The 18496-nt window shown below is 41.3% G+C and overlaps 1 protein-coding gene across 1 annotated transcript; it reads right to left on the bottom strand.

Moving 5' to 3' along the window:
• Window positions 1-348: 348 nt before the first annotated feature.
• nars2 (asparaginyl-tRNA synthetase 2, mitochondrial) lies at window positions 349-4739 on the bottom strand. The gene is made up of 14 exons (XM_062386268.1): window positions 4419-4739; window positions 3273-3382; window positions 3058-3178; window positions 2828-2968; window positions 2660-2740; window positions 2486-2580; window positions 1805-1937; window positions 1564-1662; window positions 1388-1425; window positions 1224-1290; window positions 1000-1137; window positions 774-871; window positions 635-661; window positions 349-538 (listed from the first exon to the last, which is right to left on the bottom strand). The coding sequence occupies exons 1-14, from the start codon at window positions 4569-4571 to the stop codon at window positions 394-396; spliced, it is 1446 nt and encodes a 481-aa protein (XP_062242252.1). The 5' UTR covers window positions 4572-4739; the 3' UTR covers window positions 349-393.
• Window positions 4740-18496: the final 13757 nt, after the last annotated feature.

The raw sequence follows: 18496 nt of genomic DNA, 5'->3' as shown, positions 1-18496 counted from the left end.
TGAAACCATCTCGATGTGACAAAACTCTCGCAAAAGACATGAAAACATAAATAGATTAAATTAATTTGGTATCAGAGATTATTTGGTTGAAGTCATTAGCAACAGATCTAAAAAATGACCTTAGATTTGATAAGGCCTTTTGAAAAGAGAAACATGTTGGACCAACTTTTAAAAACAGCTTTATAATAAGGTATATTAACACAATTCAACACTTCAATTTGAAAAGAAACTCATTACTTTCTTCTAACATTGTTTCAGCCCAATTGAAACATACGCAGGTGTATTTTCATATTCACACACAAAAAATATCATATTTATTCAACGTTTACCACAAAAACAGACTTTACACACTTTAAAAAGTATTTATTAGGCTGGAACAGTAGTTTTATAGTTTTATAGGGGACAGGAATGGGAAAACCGAGGGAAAGGAATCACGTCTTTTATGTTGTCGACACCGAGGACACATTGTAAAAATCGATCGAACCCAAGCCCGAAGCCGCCGTGAGGGACCGAGCCGAAACGCCTCAAATCCAGATACCTGCAGATAAATAAAATATCATTACAACTCTGCTGGTCTGTTGGGATGATGCTTTTAAAATGCTGTTCATGTCAATATTACTACAATTTTTTTTACCAGCTGTAGGTTTCTTCTAAACCAACCCTGGAAAAAGAAAAAGAAGAAGGTTTGGACAATTGATTTTATGACACCTAAGCACAAACTGACAACCGTACTCCAGATGTATATTAGCACGGGTTGATATATGTGTTCTTACGCTTCCAGCCGAGCGCTCAGCAGATCCAGCCTCTCCTCTCTCAGCGAGCCCCCACACAGCTCACCCACCCCTGGCACAAGGAGGTCCACTGCGGCCGCCTGCACACAAACACACACACACAACACTCCCTGTAACCTCAGATATGCAAAACAGCAGCGACATTACAAGGAAATAACTGAGCAGGTACATTATTGACCCGCTCGGGAATTTTTTAACGGTGTCTCACTGTGTGCTTGGGGCCGTCCAGGTTGTCTCTTGCATAAAACGGCTTAAGATCGTACGGATAATCAGTGACAAAGACCGGAGTGTTGCCGCAATGTTTCACCAGGTACTTCTCGTGTTCCGTCTGAAGGTCACATCCCCACTGCAGGAGAGAAGCACTCAGGTCAGTGTGGAGGGAGAGTGTTGCTAGCAAACACACAGGTAGAAGATATAAGGATCAGCACTCACGTTTGTGGGGAAGACAAATGTCTCAGAGCTGCTGTTCAGGATGTCTATAGCCTCACTGTAGGTAATCCTGAAATTGAGATGGCGTCATTAATTCAAGTCCCTTTAAGGATTTCTCTTTATTCTGATTTCTTTTCTGTGGCATGATCAGAAAACTCTTGACTCACACAGGGAACCTCCTCTTCATCATGGCCTCTACTGTGCCCTTTGATTGCATGGATGCGACAGGAAAAACAATGTAAGCGGAGACGATAATGAAGTCAGGTGATGTTGGAGCTGGTCGGTATGAGGAGCCGGGTTATGTGCCCGAGTTAAATAAGCGTCCTTCAGCGCCGGCACTCACCCTGTGTCCAGGAGTCACATGCTTGTGAAACAAATCCACATCCTCTGCACAGCGAGCCAACACATGCTCTGTGGCCGACCTGAACATGCCCTCCATGACCTAAGGAGTGGACCCAGTTTAATAATTAAAGCTCTCCTGGGCAACTGTGCACAAGGGCAGCTTCAAAAGTCACAAAAACTGTGTGTGCTACTGTAATCCATATCAGAGCAAAACTGTATTTGAGGTCAATGACATGCTGTACCTTGGTGAGATCCTCCAAGGACTGTGTGAAGGAGACCTCCGCCTCCACCATGTAGAACTCGGCCAGATGGCGCCTGCTCTGGGAGTTCTCTGCACGAAACGTTGGCCCAAATGTGTACACTCTAGAAAAAGCTCTGCAGGAGTATGAGTGACAAGGCATAATTACGAAGGCACTCCAGTGTGTGTGCACGAGTCTCTGAGGAAGAACCAATGTCTGCACATAAAGATGGATGAAGTAAAACACTTCCTGGATACCGGAGCGCTGCCATCTTGTTCTTTAAATATCGTTTGGTGCCAGCGTTAACAAACCTCTTTTACACAGACAGCAGGTATATACAGATTTTTATATACTCGGGGAAAAACTTACTAAAAAATAACTTCTTTCCCAAGCCGGTAGAAGAATGAGTCCTAAAAAGCTTGTGTCTACTGTAGAGTAATTTGATCGGGGGTGAATGTTGATTGTATCCATTCCCATTACGGACCAAAGCAAGATATTAGCTGGTGGGTTTTGACCAGTGGAAAAGGGGCTCTATACTGCAGGCAGCCACTAGGAGACCATCCAAATAACTCAGCTTCACTTTAGTTTATTTATTCCATCTTTATAAACAGGTAATGGGCAGAACATAGAGTAAAACATATGCAGATTATCTCTAGTAAATAAATTTAATATACTTAATCTCACCCTGACATCACTTCCAAGTGAAGCTGACCGGACACGGTCAGGAAGGCCGGGACGGAGAAGTAGTTCTCATCCTCCTCGTGCTCTGGGCCCGATGGCTATGAAGATTAGAACAATATAATTAAATCCTTTTCCGTTGCGTTTTGCAGAAACTTAAACTTTAACTTTAATTCTCACCTCAACCTGAAAGAGCTCCCCGGCCCCCTCGCAGTCATTCGAGGTGATGATTGGAGTGTGAATTTGCAAAAAGCCATTCTCCTGAAACAAAAAATAAAGAAATAGAAGAACGTTCATGCTCTGCATTTGGCTAATAACACTTCCATCGACCTCGCCTCGTCCACTGACCTTGAAATATGAGTGAATTGCTGCCGTGGCCTCACTTCGTATTCTCAACAGGGAGCTGAAGGCGTTTGTTCTACACCTGAGATGAGGAAACTGACGGATATACTCAAGGCTGTGTCTGTCTTTGATTTTAAAGGGGAAATCCTGAAAGAAAAAACAACAGTATTAAGTGAGTGAATATGCTGCTGATGTGAGTTTGCATGTGGGATGTTTGAGGAAATTATTTTCCGTACCAGTGGATTACATTTTCCAACCACTTGGATTTGCTCAGCCTCCAGTTCCACCGGCTGTGTTTGACGTGGACTCTTCTTAAGAATCCCTGTGACTTCAACAGCGCTGCCAAATGTCAACGACCTGTATATCAGGGGGAAAAAAGGAATTACAGACAGTCAGACATGTGACATATGTGATATATGCTTCCTTCATGTTTGTAGAAATAAAAGCTTACGGATCATTCAGCTCTGAGCCTGCGACAACCTGCAATGACTGCAACGAGCTCCCGTCATTCACATGGAGAAAGAGATTTGTCTTCTGGGGTCTGACAGAACGAACCCACCCCTAAAAAAAGAGATATTAAAATAACTTCCTACAGAAATATCTTCTTTTTGTTTGCATGCAATAAACAAATTTCACTTTTCATTCTTTCTCAACAAACAGAATGTGAGTTACATGTGTAAATTTGCCTCTTTTCACATTTATATCAACGTTTGAAAATGCTTTTTTGGTCTTCCTATTCATCTGAGATTAAATCAGGGAGCTGATCCCAAAAGCTCCAGTGTGAGTTTCTTTTCCTTGTTGGAATTTGAGTTGTGTTTTGAATCATTGTCCCGATTCAGCAGACTCTTGTTTACAGTGTCACTTTGAGTGGAATCCATTCTTCACTCCAACACTTTTTTTTAAAACACTTTTTTTAAAGTCTCTCTGTTCACAATTAATATTTCTTTATTTCAAACACTTGTAATAGCTTCAAAGTCTTATGAATCTGAGCCAGAGTTAGAAACTGGTAATAATACATTCAGCATTGCTCAGTGGTTCATAGGACATTAGGCTATTTAAATAAAGGTGATTTTTAACTATTTTAAATATTAATATGTACATAAAATAGCAGAAGCACTAGAATCCAATAAAAGAAAAGTGCCAACAAAACAGAACTAAGAGATGACAGGAATTAGTAAGGTGATGTAATTGACAGACAGTTAGATAGAAAGATAGACAGTTAGATAGACAGGTGGAGAGTAAGACAGATATACAAATAGATGGATAGACAGACAGATATACATATAGACAGTTAAGAAAGACAGTTAGACAGTTATACAAACAAACAGATAGACAGACAGACAGTTAGATAGACAGATAGACAGGTGGAGAGTAAGACAGATAGACAAATAGATGGATAGACAGACAGATATACATATAGACAGTTAAGAAAGACAGTTAGACAGTTATACAAACAAACAGATAGACAGATAGACAGTTAGACAGTTAGATAGACAGATAAACCGACAGACACAGACAGACTGTTAGATAGAGAGGTAGACAGTTATACAGATGGACACACAGATAGAGAACATAACGTAGTAAAAGCAGACGTCACCTGCACTTTAACATTCGTTCCCAGATCAGCTCCTGAAAGAGCCTCAGAAACTCTCAGCCTCTTCTCACAATAATGTCGAAGACTTGACGAGATTCCCCGAGAAACTGAGGAGGTCGAAGCCGAAGAAAGTGTCTTCGCTGCGGCCTGAAACATCGTGAGACTCCGCTGCTAGTCTCGACATGTAAAAACCACTAAACCCTCCACATGCTGTGACAGCGTGAAGAAGATAAACACGTGTTTAATGGTGTATTTTAAAGATTTGCAGCGTTCAGCTCCGCTTCGACTTTCACGTTGTGTCACTTCTCTTCCTGTTTGGGTCCCGCACCATTGGGCCAATGCAGTCACATGGTTTGCTATGAACCAATCAGATTCCGGTTTGTCACAGCAGGAACTATGGAAGCTCACACGTGTCAAGGAAATTGTATAAAATGTCTATTTACAATAAAATCATATATTTGAAAACATTTTTATTGTTTCCTAAACAAATAAGTAAATACAAAGAATATCATGAATTGATATGTTAATGTATGATTCAAAAGATGATTCAATAATTATCACTCAATTGCTATAACACAATGTTGATCCACAAATAAATAGACCTAATTTTGATGAATTAATTCATAAATAAATTTATTAATTTTGAAAATGCAGTTTCAGAGGGGAATTTTTAAAACAAGTTACACATTGATTTAAGAATATGGATTTTAATTTAAAATGAGTTACAAATGAAAGAAATACCCTATTATTATTATTATTATTATTATTAGTAGTAGTAGTAGTAGTATTAGTCATCGTTATAGTAATGTTATATTATTATTATTATTATTATTAGTAGTAGTAGTAGTAGTAGTAGTAGTAGTAGTAGTAGTAGTAGTAGAAGTAGTAGTAGCAGTAGTCGTCATTGTTGTAATGTTATTATTATTATTAGTAGTAGTATTAGTAGTAGTAGTCGTAACAGGAATGTTATTATTATTATTAGTAGTAGTAGTAGTAGCAGTAGTAGCAGTCGTTATAGTAATGTTATTTGTAGTAGTAATAGTAGTAGGATGCTGTTGTTTCTTTGACTCACAGTATCTGGAGAGTTAGTTTTATTACAATTGGCTTGAAAACCGTTTTAGATGCAGGTCAGCAGTTTAAGTATTTTTATTACGTTTATGAATAATCTATAAAATATCAAATGTATCATATTAAATGTTGGCTGGATAAATATTGATAAAATGTGAGACAGACGAGCAGTATTCATATTAATAAAATCACTTTTCTTTAGTCACCTCTGATTTGACCTTTTGACTGAATCTGAAACTGGTGGTTAAATGCAGAAGGTAAAGACTATAATATTAGTCTCTCACTTTGTAAAACAATTTGAAAATCGAATGTTCCAGTCACTGCGTTTATCTGCAGTGGGTGTGTAGGAAAACAGGGTGAAAAATGTGACACATTTTCCAATGCATGCTAAATCCGCTCCTCGGGTCCACTGGGCAGAATATTTCATACAAATGGCCACAGAGCAGGCTGCTTCCTACAAGCAGGCAGAAATGTAAAATAGCCGAAGGAAAGGGCAACACATGTGGAGTGATTCAATAGTTTAATGAAGCAAGCAGAGCAGCTATCACAACCACATGGAAATCCTCTTTAATCTTGCATGAGGTATCTGCCGTCAGCGTGGAGTCCATGTGCACATAAACCTTGTTAATTCAATACCCACAACGACACTTGGTTTATTCCCACCATTTGCTGCCGGAGTAAATCAGATCATGCCAGCGATGTAATAAGATTCCATAGACAATTATTCACCTGGTCTCGCCTGTCAGCTTTGGAGCCCCTGGTCTGGGCCTGCCAGCAAAACACAGAGCCGGGTGTCTCCACCTCCGGCTGCTCGTGACACATCATCATTAAACCCAACATGATGCATTTGAAGAGTCAGCGGGGTCAATGATATTAATTATCTTCAGCATGGATGGAGCAATTATGCACATGGTCACATCTTAATGGGGAGCAGAACAATTCTATTTTCTGAATCATTGAGAAAGAGGGCAACAGAAATGATGGGGGGTGAATTTTGCAGAGGTCACGTATGTTTCTGTGTCTCTGGAGCAAAGTTGAGACATGGTGACAGGCAGAGCTGTGGAAGCCACCAATCATTTTACAAGTAATGATAAATAAAAACAGAAAACAGGAAGTAATAATAGTAATAAAACTATATTTCTATAAAACTTATCCAAGGATTGTTTAGATAATTGTAGATAAGTGTAACATAAAATAATGCAAATCAAATCAAGATCAAAACAGGGAGCATGACATCAAAGATACAGTTTTCCCTAATAAAATGTGTTTTAATCAATGAAAGGAAAAAAAATAATAATAACAATAATAAATAATAATAAAAAACGTATATTAGATAGCACTTTTCAATCACAGTTTAAAGCTGCCTTACAAGATGAACGTTAAAAATAGGAACAAGTTGAAAACAATTTGAAGACCAAGCAGCTTTGGAGCTGGGGGAAATCAAAAGTGTTAACGTTGTGAAAAGAGTGAAAACAAGATTTTAAAGAAAACTGTGTGAAATGGTAAAAAAAGAGTGTGACAGAGTGAGATATCCACCAAAAATTATATTTAAGAGAGATTCAAATGAGGATGAAGAGTGCAAGTCTAGAACAGCAGATTATCAACTGGAGCACAGGGAAATAGAAGCCAGTAGCAAAACCATGCTGTTATTTAAAGAATCTTGAAGGGAGGAAAGAATTGGAGAGATATGGACCCTCAGTTCTGAAATCCACTGATTGTATGTAAAACCTGCTCTCTTCACTATCACCATGTGCAATATCCAGCTCCTCCACAGGGTAGTGCTCTAGCTCCATGAGACTTTCCATTCACCTTCCTCATCTCCCCCAGCTGCAGATTCATTCATTTACCCCTCAGTTGCCTCCTGTACATTATTATTTTGCTGGAATGGATCCAAGTTGTGATTGTTATGTTCCCTCTGCAGTTCTAAGGACGTGCTGCTTTCCACCGTCTGCAGAGAGTCCAGAGCAAACACAGAATTCATGTTTCATCCAAGAACTGTTTTCCACAAAACAGAAAACAGCAAGGTTGAGGTATATCCCCCAGTGTTTGTATCCATAACTGTAATTTAGTAATTTCCTCCCTTTTTGGCAGGCCTGACACATCCTGTGACGACCTGCACGTGGGAGAGATGCTTGGTGCTGTTGCATGTAGCAGAGGCTTTTTCTATTCCTACAAATCAGCCCACACAAACCACAAGGCGAGGCACGGAACCAGGTTGCAGCAGCATACTCTGCTGTCTGTGTAAAACTATAGGAAAAACACACCCTGAAGTGAAATGTTATCCTGTTTACACTGCACATGTCGGCCTAATAAATCCAGAAGGGAAGTCAAAGGCTATTCCCGACGTGTTCCCGCAGCCTCTACAGGTGCAGGAGGTGTTTGGCAGTGGGCTGACAACCTTATTTGGGCTTAACAACCGGTTCAAATCAATACGTGATTAGTCAGCAAAACAAAGGATTCTGCTGTAAAAGCTTGGATCAGGGGAGGATCTCTGAACTTAGAGGGCGAGTGCATCGTTTGCTCTCGGCAGGCCTGACTCTCCGGCGACCGCGAGCCTTCGTCTGCTCCTCCAAATATTCTGCATTCTGGAATGGAAGGGTGCATTGATTTTATGTAACATGGCTCGTTAAGTGCTGATTAGACCATTATAGTGGTGTGATTCCAGGGAATGGGTTTGGGTGACAGGCGGCCAAAGACAAATCAAAAGGAACTAACAATCCTAACACTGGGGGAGAGTTGGGCGAGTGCACCGCTTCAACCTACAGATCTCCAGTTCCAACCAGAACAATGTGCTGGGGTTCGATTTATATCTAATGGACCAGCTTCAGCGAATCTGCAGACTGAGGAAAATAATGTTCTTCAACAGAGCTCAGGACTTTCACTGTCAGGAAATGATGTTCAACCATCAAAATCAACTGAAGAGTCAACTTGAAGAAGAACACCCCATCATTCCCCTCATTACACTCGTAAATGTCAATTCCATTATTGATTTCATTAAGATCTCTGAATTATTCTCTGGTCAGTTGTCTCTCAATGTTGAAGAAAGTAAAATCCTGATGATTTGCACTTTGTTTTCCAGGTTCTAACATTTTATTGTTGTGTTAATTGTTGTGTTTCCTGGAGTTTTTATTGCTTTTCAATAAAAAAAACACCTTAACCAGAGTTTGTCTCGTTTGTATCTAATTTAATTTCCAATCAATTCCATAAAAATTTGAGTTGTAGAAACATGGATTTAACTTGTTAGATTAAATAGTTTTAGTTCAGTTGCAATGTAACTCATTAAAACACGATTATATTGCATGAATGAACTTAGGCTGAGTTAGACAAACACTATTAAATCACATTATATAGATGTACTTAGTTTGAGTTGGGGCTACATGTATTTATTGGATGTAAATCCTGCCCACAATTTAATTGAGTTCATCCAATTGGCTATTTCTTTAATCGCATACTAAACTGAGTGTTGGGTTATATTTGGGTTTTGCTGGTGAGTCAAGAAAAGAGCATTAATGTTTCACGTTCTCAAATCATTTTAGATCTATTTTAAAACTAACTTACTAATAATGACAAGAAATGATTGGCCACATTCCTAATTCATGCAGGGAGGTTTGCAGAGCGTCTGGTGAAGAGAGAACTGAAATTATAATGGGAAATAAAAAAAAAGTGCTTGACATCAGGTTTGACTTCTCTTCTCCTGAACGGACGAGAATAAATTAAAGATATTTAAGAAAAGTCTCCTTGAGGTTTTCCCCTCGGGTGCAGCTATACTTTAATTATCATATTTATCTTTTTCTTTTATTCAGCACATTTTTATTTCGCTGCTGAACCGACTTGTGACGGACTGTGAAGTTTCTTCTGTTTCTACCGCTCCGGTGGAATTTCAGTTATAAATATATTACCCCAAAGTGAGATTTCTGTTCTATGAAGCTATTTTCAAAGCTGTTGCTGATTCGCAGTCGAAGTTGTCAAGTTCCCGCGGAGCTGAATGAGATCTTCTCTCTGCACTCGAACCTTCAGATGGTTCACTCGAGGTGAAGAGGAACAATGAGCTGTAATCCCTGATTACTCCATTGTTCTCCCACTGCACTGCGACAAATTACTGTTTCTTTTTCTGTGACTTGCAGTGATGCTCTTTACGAGACATTGTTGTTCTCGTTCACAGTGGAACCATCGAATCGGTGTCTGACGTGCACGTGTAATTTGGAGGCAACGATCCTGCACTAGTGAGGCTGGTGATTACTGCATGTCGAGCTGGAGTAAAACATGAATCTATCATAATCTAAGATTCAAACCAAACAAATACAAAAAGATTTCTGGGTACTTTCTGTTTTTTGGTGGAGGAAGTTATTTTACTAAAGAAGTACATCTATCTATCTATCTATCTATCTATCTATCTATCTATCTATCTATCTATCTATCTATCTATCTATCTATCTATCTATCTATCTATCTATCTATCTATCTATCTATCTATCCCTCCATCCATCCATCCATCCATCCATCCATCCATCCATCCATCCATCCATCAATCAAATGAACAATCAATCGAACAATCAACCAATCAATCTATTTATGCATCCAACATCCATCCATCCATCCATTCATCCATCAATCAATCAATCAATCAATCAATCAATCTCTTCATCTATCTATCTATCTATCTATCTATCTATCTATCTATCTATCTATCTATCTATCTATCTATCTATCTATCTATCTATCTATTTATCTATCTATCTATCTATCTATCTATCTATCTATCTATCTATCTATCTATCTATCATCTATCTATCCATACTAAAGTAAAAAAAAACACATTAACCTTTCTGCCTGAGTTAAAGCAAGTTCTTGCTTTTGGATATATTTAAAGTATTAAAGTTAAAGTACTACTAGTCTATTCACGATATCAAATGTGTCTACTCTATATTTTGCTTAATATAATAATTTTAAACTACTCTAAATACAGAAACATAAAAAGTGTACTTAAGTGCAGCAACAGGGTAAATGTACTTTGTTAGGTCCCAGTACTGTGCGCCGGTCATATCGTGAGATGTGTCATAAGAACATTACAACTTCAACCTTTAAAAAATGTCACAACAGTTTAACACGTGAACTTCTTCCTCTCTGTTCTCTCGCCGAACGTGTCGTCAAAGACACGACTCTCCTGAGGAGGCTGAGAGCAGAGGAGCGCAGCGCTAATATCCAAACACCCAACCTCATCACACTGTTTTATTCTCATCCACACACATTGGTCACGCTCAAATTAAACAATTCATTCTCATCAACACTTTACGGGCAGCGGGGAAACAGCGAGGCTCCGATTCTCCGCCCGCAGGTTCTTTCATTTGACTTCCAACAAGGACGTGTGTCTGCCTCGTCCTCATTTACAGGATCATTTGCACAAAGGATCCTAAATGTTAATCTCAACTGTGATGCAGGGATTTTAGTTTCTATCTAGGTCAGCCCAGACACACATGGAATCCATTTTCACACCTCGCGGAACGTACAGTATGAAGAATGTGTGTGTGAGAAACATGCAGCCTTTTTTAAATTTGTTATTTGTGTGACTACATGTTGTCATAGTGTGAAATATTAGAACCCACTGTATTGAAAACACCTCAAAGCCCTGGAAACAGTATTTTGTCAGTGTGGGTCTACGAATGAGACGACTTTGAGAAAACATGTGGTATACTTCCAGGGAGGTTTTGAAAGGGAAACGCCTGCTGTGGGTTTTTTATGATCTATAGCTCCACCTGAAGGTAGAACAACTCCTTTGGACATTTTTAGGTCCCTGATGTTGCTGCTTCCTGCTGCGACTTCACCTCATCTGCACCCAAAGTCTTAATTCTGAGGAATAGTTCAGGCAGGTCTTTCTAATCTCCCCCAGAGAGCTTATGCATCTGTGCAAATCCATTTTTATACGAGTACGGCTGCTTCTCTCTAAGTAAAATAGTGAACTGACATTTTGATATGGATTTTGAGGCCAACTCAACTCAATCCAGTGAAGAAAATCACTAGTTGTACCAACTAATTATCTTTTGTTCCATCTTAAACATGACACAAACTTAATATCTTGTTTGCTAACACTTTTAGAAGGTTCCAGAGGTTTTACACATCTCTCAGCATGAACAGTTTGCTTTGCTACATGAACATTTTAACATCTGCAGAGCCAGAATTTCGACTCTAAATGTGACCAAAACACTCACTGTCATTGGTCGTCAAACTTTCCTCAAAGAGAGATGAGAGCATGCGGACACAAACCCCTGCAGAAATGATCGGTAGACCCTGTTTCGATAACATGGGCCCCACAACTTGATGCTAAGTTTCATGGGCTCACCTGTTGGTACGTGCACCTTCACACGGAGGTCGAGTCTCACCCGGAGCTCTGTTCCTGTTTCATCCCCCACTTCTCTTCCCATTTCACACGTGAGAGCACCATCCTCTCAATGAAGGCAAAGGCCCCCCCCTCCCCCCCAAAAAAGATGATTCCACTGTTATTGGTTCGCTTCCCAATTCTTTCGCTTTTTTACTTTCAAGTGAAAAGAGGGGTGGTGGTTCAGATGTGTGACTGGTGGTTTGTCTCTGTGTTGATCTGGTAACCAGTCCAGGGCTGAACCTTGCCTCTCACCCGTTGTCAGCCATGCTCGGCCTCAGCACTTTAAAAAGCATGTAAGCAGTACAGATGACGGCTGGATTTATTCATCCAAGAACAAGACACTGACTTTTGTCGGCAGCCATTTCCTGACCTTTCTTTTACCCTCTCACATCAAAGCTTACGCAACTATTTCATAATCTACACTTCAGATCCGTCCGAGAGGAGAGAATGAAGGATTCTTTCGGCCTCTTGGTCGCGTTCTGCTCTCTGCTCCGTTTCTTCCTGTTCAACAAGCACTTGTTTAGAGGCAAGACAAAATGTCCTACTTCCTGAATGTCAGTAAAAATGATGAACAATTCACCAACAGCAAAGTACAAATGAGCAGTGAGAGCGGTCCTGGCCTATTTGTGTGTGTGTGTGTGTTTGTGTGTGTGTGTGTGTGTGTGTGTGTGTGTTTGTGTGTATGTGTGTGTGTGTGTGTGTATGTGTATGTGTGTGTATGTGCAGGGAGTAGTCCTCCATGTGTTCTTCCACAACTTCCATTTTTTTTGGAAGAACAAAAACAACAAATAGTTGCGTCCCTGTCCAAGCTGCTCTCAGCCAATCAGGAGAGCACATTGCCACTGTGCACGCTGCTGATTGGTGGAGGAAGTCAAGGTTCTCAGGTCAGTTCTTATTAGTTTTTTATCTTGTGTGTTGGACCTGAGTGTGAGTCACCGTAACTCCTCCTCTATGCACCGAGCCTACAGTCCTATCATGACATATAATGTAATTTCAATGGGGAAAACCCCCCCCGGGGCAGTTTGTCAAGGGCAGTTTGAAAAGTTGGACAATGTTCCTCTCCTGTGGTGGAACGCGTCCGTCTGTCCGTCCTCGTTGCGTCCTTGTGTCCGGCCCTGAAGATTTTTCAGGAAATTAAATATATATTTTTACTGGAACACGTTTAGAAAAGAAGTCTCGTCTTCTCCGGCGTCCTCACTGAGACAATAATCCCCCTCAGTAGACGCAGGAACCTGCTGCCTCAGCAGCGCCGCAATAAATCTATGACTAATTACTTTAGTTTATCAAGACACACCGACTGCCCTCTAATTAGACAAACAATGAATGGTAATGTCTTGCTTTTCCATTTATTATATTTATTTTCCCTGAAAAACATTTTTCTTTCTTCTCTACAGTAAAATGTTCTCCTCCAGCTGCAGGTGATTTGTGCATCAGATGTATTTATGCAGCCAATTCCCAGCAACAGAGACTCTGAAATAATAAAGATATGTTTTTTTGTGGGATTCAACAGAAACACCTGCAGTGTAACCTGGGAGTCGGCACAGTCGCTGCTTCTGAGACACATGTCATCATTTAAAAACAGGGTCAGAGTCAGCAAACAGCGTTTTCGGCTCAAATTCTACTTTTCAAACACCAAATATTTAGTTTATCTATTTATGTCCCTGTGTAGTTCCCCCTGTTTTGAAACCAGATTGTTAATAATCCTCATTAAAGGGGATTTGAAAAACCAGACCTCTTGGTATCAGACTAGTTGTGAAAGTTGTCATCTTCCTTTGTATTGTTTTTTATGCAGATTTGATTATTTCTGACAATCTCCCCCCCTCCATCCCAATAAAAACTGCTTTTACTCCACTGGGAAATCACTTAATCAGGAAGTGAGAGCTGGTCCTGATTTTTCTGTTTCATGGCTTGAATTGAGACAAAAAAAAAAACATTGTACAAAAGGAACATGTCGGATAAATATGTTTTTCTTATTTGCAAAAGTAGCAGTAGCCACAGTGAGCGGTGAAAGCTGAGGAGTGTAAACAGCAGAATTATAATTTAATTCTGCTGCACGAACATGTTCTGGTCTGGGGTTTGTTGCCGAATGAAAACTCCTCATAAGCCAGGAGGTATCAGGGAAAACTGAGTCACCCGATAAAATCATTTTCTTATATGTGTGCGTGTGTGTGTGTGTGTGTGTTTGTCTTCCTGCTTCATATCTAAATTGTATTCAGTGTGTCACACAACAGCAGAATTCAAGCTTTTCTAAAATGGTCTTTCAAATAGGAAGTGACTGTGAAAACCTGAGGTTAAAAACACTTTTTTTTTCCTGACAGCAATAAGAATTGTGTTTCCGTGTTTTGCCTGCGGTGCCGTGTATGTGTGTGTGTGTGTGTGTGTGTCTGTGTGAGGAAGAGGTGTTGGAGGAGGTGGGTCAGTGATTTTTATCAATTCTACATTTAAAGAAAATGTGTCTCTCGGTGAAATGTGCTAAGAATAAAGAAATAAAGAATCTGCAGAACTTTAAAGCGCTGTGACTGGCAGGCTGATTAGTGTGGGTAAATGGAATGAGAGGCCAGGCGTGTCACAATCCAAACGCACGCCGTGGAAATAAATTCCCCGAGGCTGATCTACATAATAGTATTCATAATGGGCCCAAAGGTTGTGTAACCAAAATAATTCCGTCAGACTGACTTCAGGCTCTGTGTCTCAGACTGAAAAGAGCACGGGGAGGAAATAAAAAGTCTCTGCTGAGCTTGTGTTGTCTTCTTAGGAGACACATCATTCCCACTGAATCTGAGAGTAGAACAGAACCAGGTTTATACAAACACTGACTCCACCGCTCTCAGGTTTGTGGAGCTTAGGAAGCTCAGGAACACTAATATTTATCTTCTTTTTCCTCCCCATGTTTTGCTCGTATCGCCTGTCTGAAGGGAACAAGTCGTAAATTGTACGATTTAATAGTTCTAGCGATAAAAACAGGGAATGTGACAGATTTATGAAGTTTGGGATCTCACTCTCAGTCTGGGGCTGGAATCCTTTTCTGTTGTCTGAGCACTTCACCGACTGTCACACATTCAAAAAAAAAAAAAGCTCCCACCGGAGCAGCAGCAGCACAAACTCCACTCTCAACTTTATTCCCTTCACCAAAAGTTTGTGACTAAAGCTGCAGTCAGACGTGCACCGAACTCGCCGAAATCTTCAGGAGGAGCAGTTTGTGAAAAGTCGTCTTGCCAGCAATACAGAGCGAGTCCATGTGAGGATACAGAAGGAAAACGTCACAGGAACATTCACACGAGCAAGTGGGCGTATTAGTGACATAAACAATACAAATATGAAAAAGATGAAACATACATGTACAAGATGCTGACAAAGATGTGAACTTGGAAGATTTGAAAAGCTTAAGGATGAGAAACAATGCTTGTGAACAGAAACACCTTAGTTTCCTGTTTTTGTGACTCATTCATATGTAAAATCCAGACTCTGGGAAAGAGTTCAGCTCTGAAAACGACTTGATCATCAGTTGCAGCCTTAAAGGTTCAGGGTGTAGAATCTAGTGACATCTAGTGGTGGAGTTGCATGTTGCAGCTGAATAGCCCTCACCTCACCCTCCCCTTCCAAGCACAACATATCGTTCAATTTAGATGAAACACACCAGTGAAAAGACGGATTCTTATATTTCCAAATTTCAGCCAATAGATCCCTTTCACCTAAATCTTACACACTGAACCTTTAAGGGCTAAAATCACAGGCAGCTTGAAATACACTCTCTCCACTGCTCTATACGTTATTAATACATCCTGGTGCTAAATACCTGCAGCAGCTGAAGCCTATTAAATATACATGCGCCTTGTTTCAACACAGACAACAGAGAATCTCCACCGAGGACGACCCCCGACCTCCATGACTCAACTCTGCCCACGTCTTATCAGCGTCCTCTCTCACTTCCACACGATTGACTGAGCTGCTTCTGCAGATCACGATTTCAAACTAACGTTCCAGATCTTTGTCGTTCATCATCACTGTCGTCCTTTTTTAAAGATGGCCCCCAGAAATCAGTAACACCTCTTCTGTCGTGGTCGTAAAGTGCTACACGAGAAGTTGTCCTAAGACATTAAGCGTCCGTGAACCTTTCAGTCGACCACACTGCTCCCACACACCTTTTTTTTTTTTTTATGGGATGAACAGATTTGACCTTAAGCATAATTAGCCTAATAAAAGCATCGGGCACGCTGTCAATATGATTTGCATAATGTGCAGAGGCAGCTTCATCGCTGAATGCAAACAGAGTCCGAGTCTCTTCAAACTGCTGCAGTGACATTTCTCTGGGTCCTTTGTTCACACCTGTCAGGGGAAATGTGACGGGAGATGGCAGCTGCAGCTGTGGCTCCTGCCTCCAGTGAGTCCACCAAGACCAGTGAGACCCCTGCTGGAGTCCGGCTCTCATCCAACACACACACACACACACACACACACACCCCCACACCCCCCCACACGCTCACAGTAAGCATCTGTGGAAAAGAGAAAAAAAAAGAATTCACCTTGTGCTGACAGGATTCATTTCTTACCGCGTCGATTCCAACATAATCCACAGAGATCAGAACGGGAATCGAACGTGAACCGTCGGTTCTCGGCTGCACGGGGGCCCAGGTTAGCCGAGGAGACAATAATGAAAGACACACAGCTGAGTAACATTAATTTACATTTCACAAATCGTCACGAAAGAAAAGGCTTTTCCTCGACACGCAAATTGATTTCTTCTATTTGTCTTTTCTTCTTCTTATATTTCTGGAACAGGGAGTGAGCGCGGTTACAGCAACAGCCTCTCACCTCCAGTGAGAAGCTACAGGCTGTGAACGTGTGAGGCCGCTCTCACTTCACAGATTATTGATTATCCCTGTGATGTGTGTCCCGGTGAAAATGACTTCAACACTGAAAGCCGTGTAATGAGTCGCTCTCACCCTGGCACCAAACTGGTCCTGCTGCAGCCGGACGCTCTCCCAGGGCTCTCAAGTCTCATTTTTGGGGGGGGGGGACATAATGCCTCTCACATTACGAGCATAAAGCACTGAGCTGCTCAAGGTGCTGGTACTGCACATTTTCCACCCCCCCCCCCCCCCCCCCCCCCCCTGCCACCCTCTATGCAGGCCAGTCGCATGAGACGTTGGCCTTTGTGTGACCTGTAGAAATATGACACTATGAAAACCATCACCTCAGTTTTATGCCGGTGCTGTCGGGGGTGCGTTCTGTCATCGCGGCGTCCAAGCGAGAGCCGAACCTTGAGGAAGAATGTCGCCCTCTGCCTCTTCTATGGCCAGTTGGTTTACCATTCCTCGCGCCATTAGCCTTTTATGATTGGTCCGCCATTTGCATAACCGGTGGAGAGGGGACGAATGTGGACGTGGATGATTAAAGACGGAATCGGCGGCGGCGGCGCGGCAGATGTGCAACCTTCGCACCGACCGCTTCTTTTACTGCTGCCGGGGAAACTTGAGTGTCGCCGGTGTGGAAACAGCAGGAACATGTCTGCGCAGGGGAAACTAGAAAAACACATTAATTACAGTTTATGTTTTAATCTCATCTTCGTCAACGCGGGGTCCTGGGTAATTTTTTTTATCCGAGTTTGCTCCATGTCGTGCGAGGAAGGTGAGGCCCAGAGGGAAACCAGGAGACAGGTGTTTCATTTTAGTGGTTTATTTTTGGATCACACACCGGTTTCTGGACCTCAGCTGCGTTTTTAACTGCGACAACCTTCGCCCGTGTTTATCCAACACTCAGGCTCAGAATGTTCAAATCATCAGTGAGAGGAAACAGATGGAGTGTGAAGGCAATGTGGAGATATCGCTTCTCATCAGGGCCCCGGCTCAGGTAATGGGAAACAGCTCATGCATGGTTCTTTAAATCCTCCCATCGCCTGCGGGTCGTCGGTGTGAAACCTGACAAAAAGCGGGGTTTTCTCCTTTTCCTCTAACACACACATGTATCTGGAAGCAGGAAGTCAAATCTCAATGTGATGGGTGACGAGTGAGAGTCGGGCTGCACGTAGCTGTCAGAGAGTCGTCTCCGATGGAACTGAGAAACCCAATTTCTGCAGAACAAGATGTCTGAAAACAGGAAATAAAGAGCCGAGAAATCATTTCCCCTTAATCTCTGTCTGATTGCTGCGACCCGGTAACAGACAGAGGTCTGCTCTGCGTCTCATCTGATTAAAAGATCATCGGCTAGTTGTAGCATCGTGATTTGTTGCTTCGATAAAAGCACAATTAGAGACGTTTCACCAAACGACAGGAGCGAATTTGTGAGGTTTTAATAAGGTCGTTCATCAGCACCAGTGACTCTGCCATTGCTTTCAACCCTTTCTGGAACAAACTGTTTTCCTCACAGTGTTGAATTGCAACCACAGGACAGTTTGTTCTCAAGTTAGAAGAAGAGAAACGCTGCAGCATTTCACATTATCATTTAATATTTACTCACAAATAACACAGTTTGAATTTGTGTGAATTTTGTGTCATTTCTTTTCTTGTGTGGCTGCTCAGTTTCCCCAAATTGTCCCTAATTCAACTTCATTTCGAGTAAAAATGCATTTTTCTGTCATCACAGTGCACTGTGTGTGTTTCCTCTGCACCAGGGGTTTCAGCGGAGTTCTTGTTATTAA

This window comes from Platichthys flesus, chromosome 4, assembly GCF_949316205.1.
Source record: "Platichthys flesus chromosome 4, fPlaFle2.1, whole genome shotgun sequence".
Classification (NCBI taxonomy): domain Eukaryota; kingdom Metazoa; phylum Chordata; class Actinopteri; order Pleuronectiformes; family Pleuronectidae; genus Platichthys; species Platichthys flesus.
The sequence above is the reverse complement of the archived record's forward strand: the minus strand, read 5'-3'. Positions and strand labels throughout refer to the sequence as shown.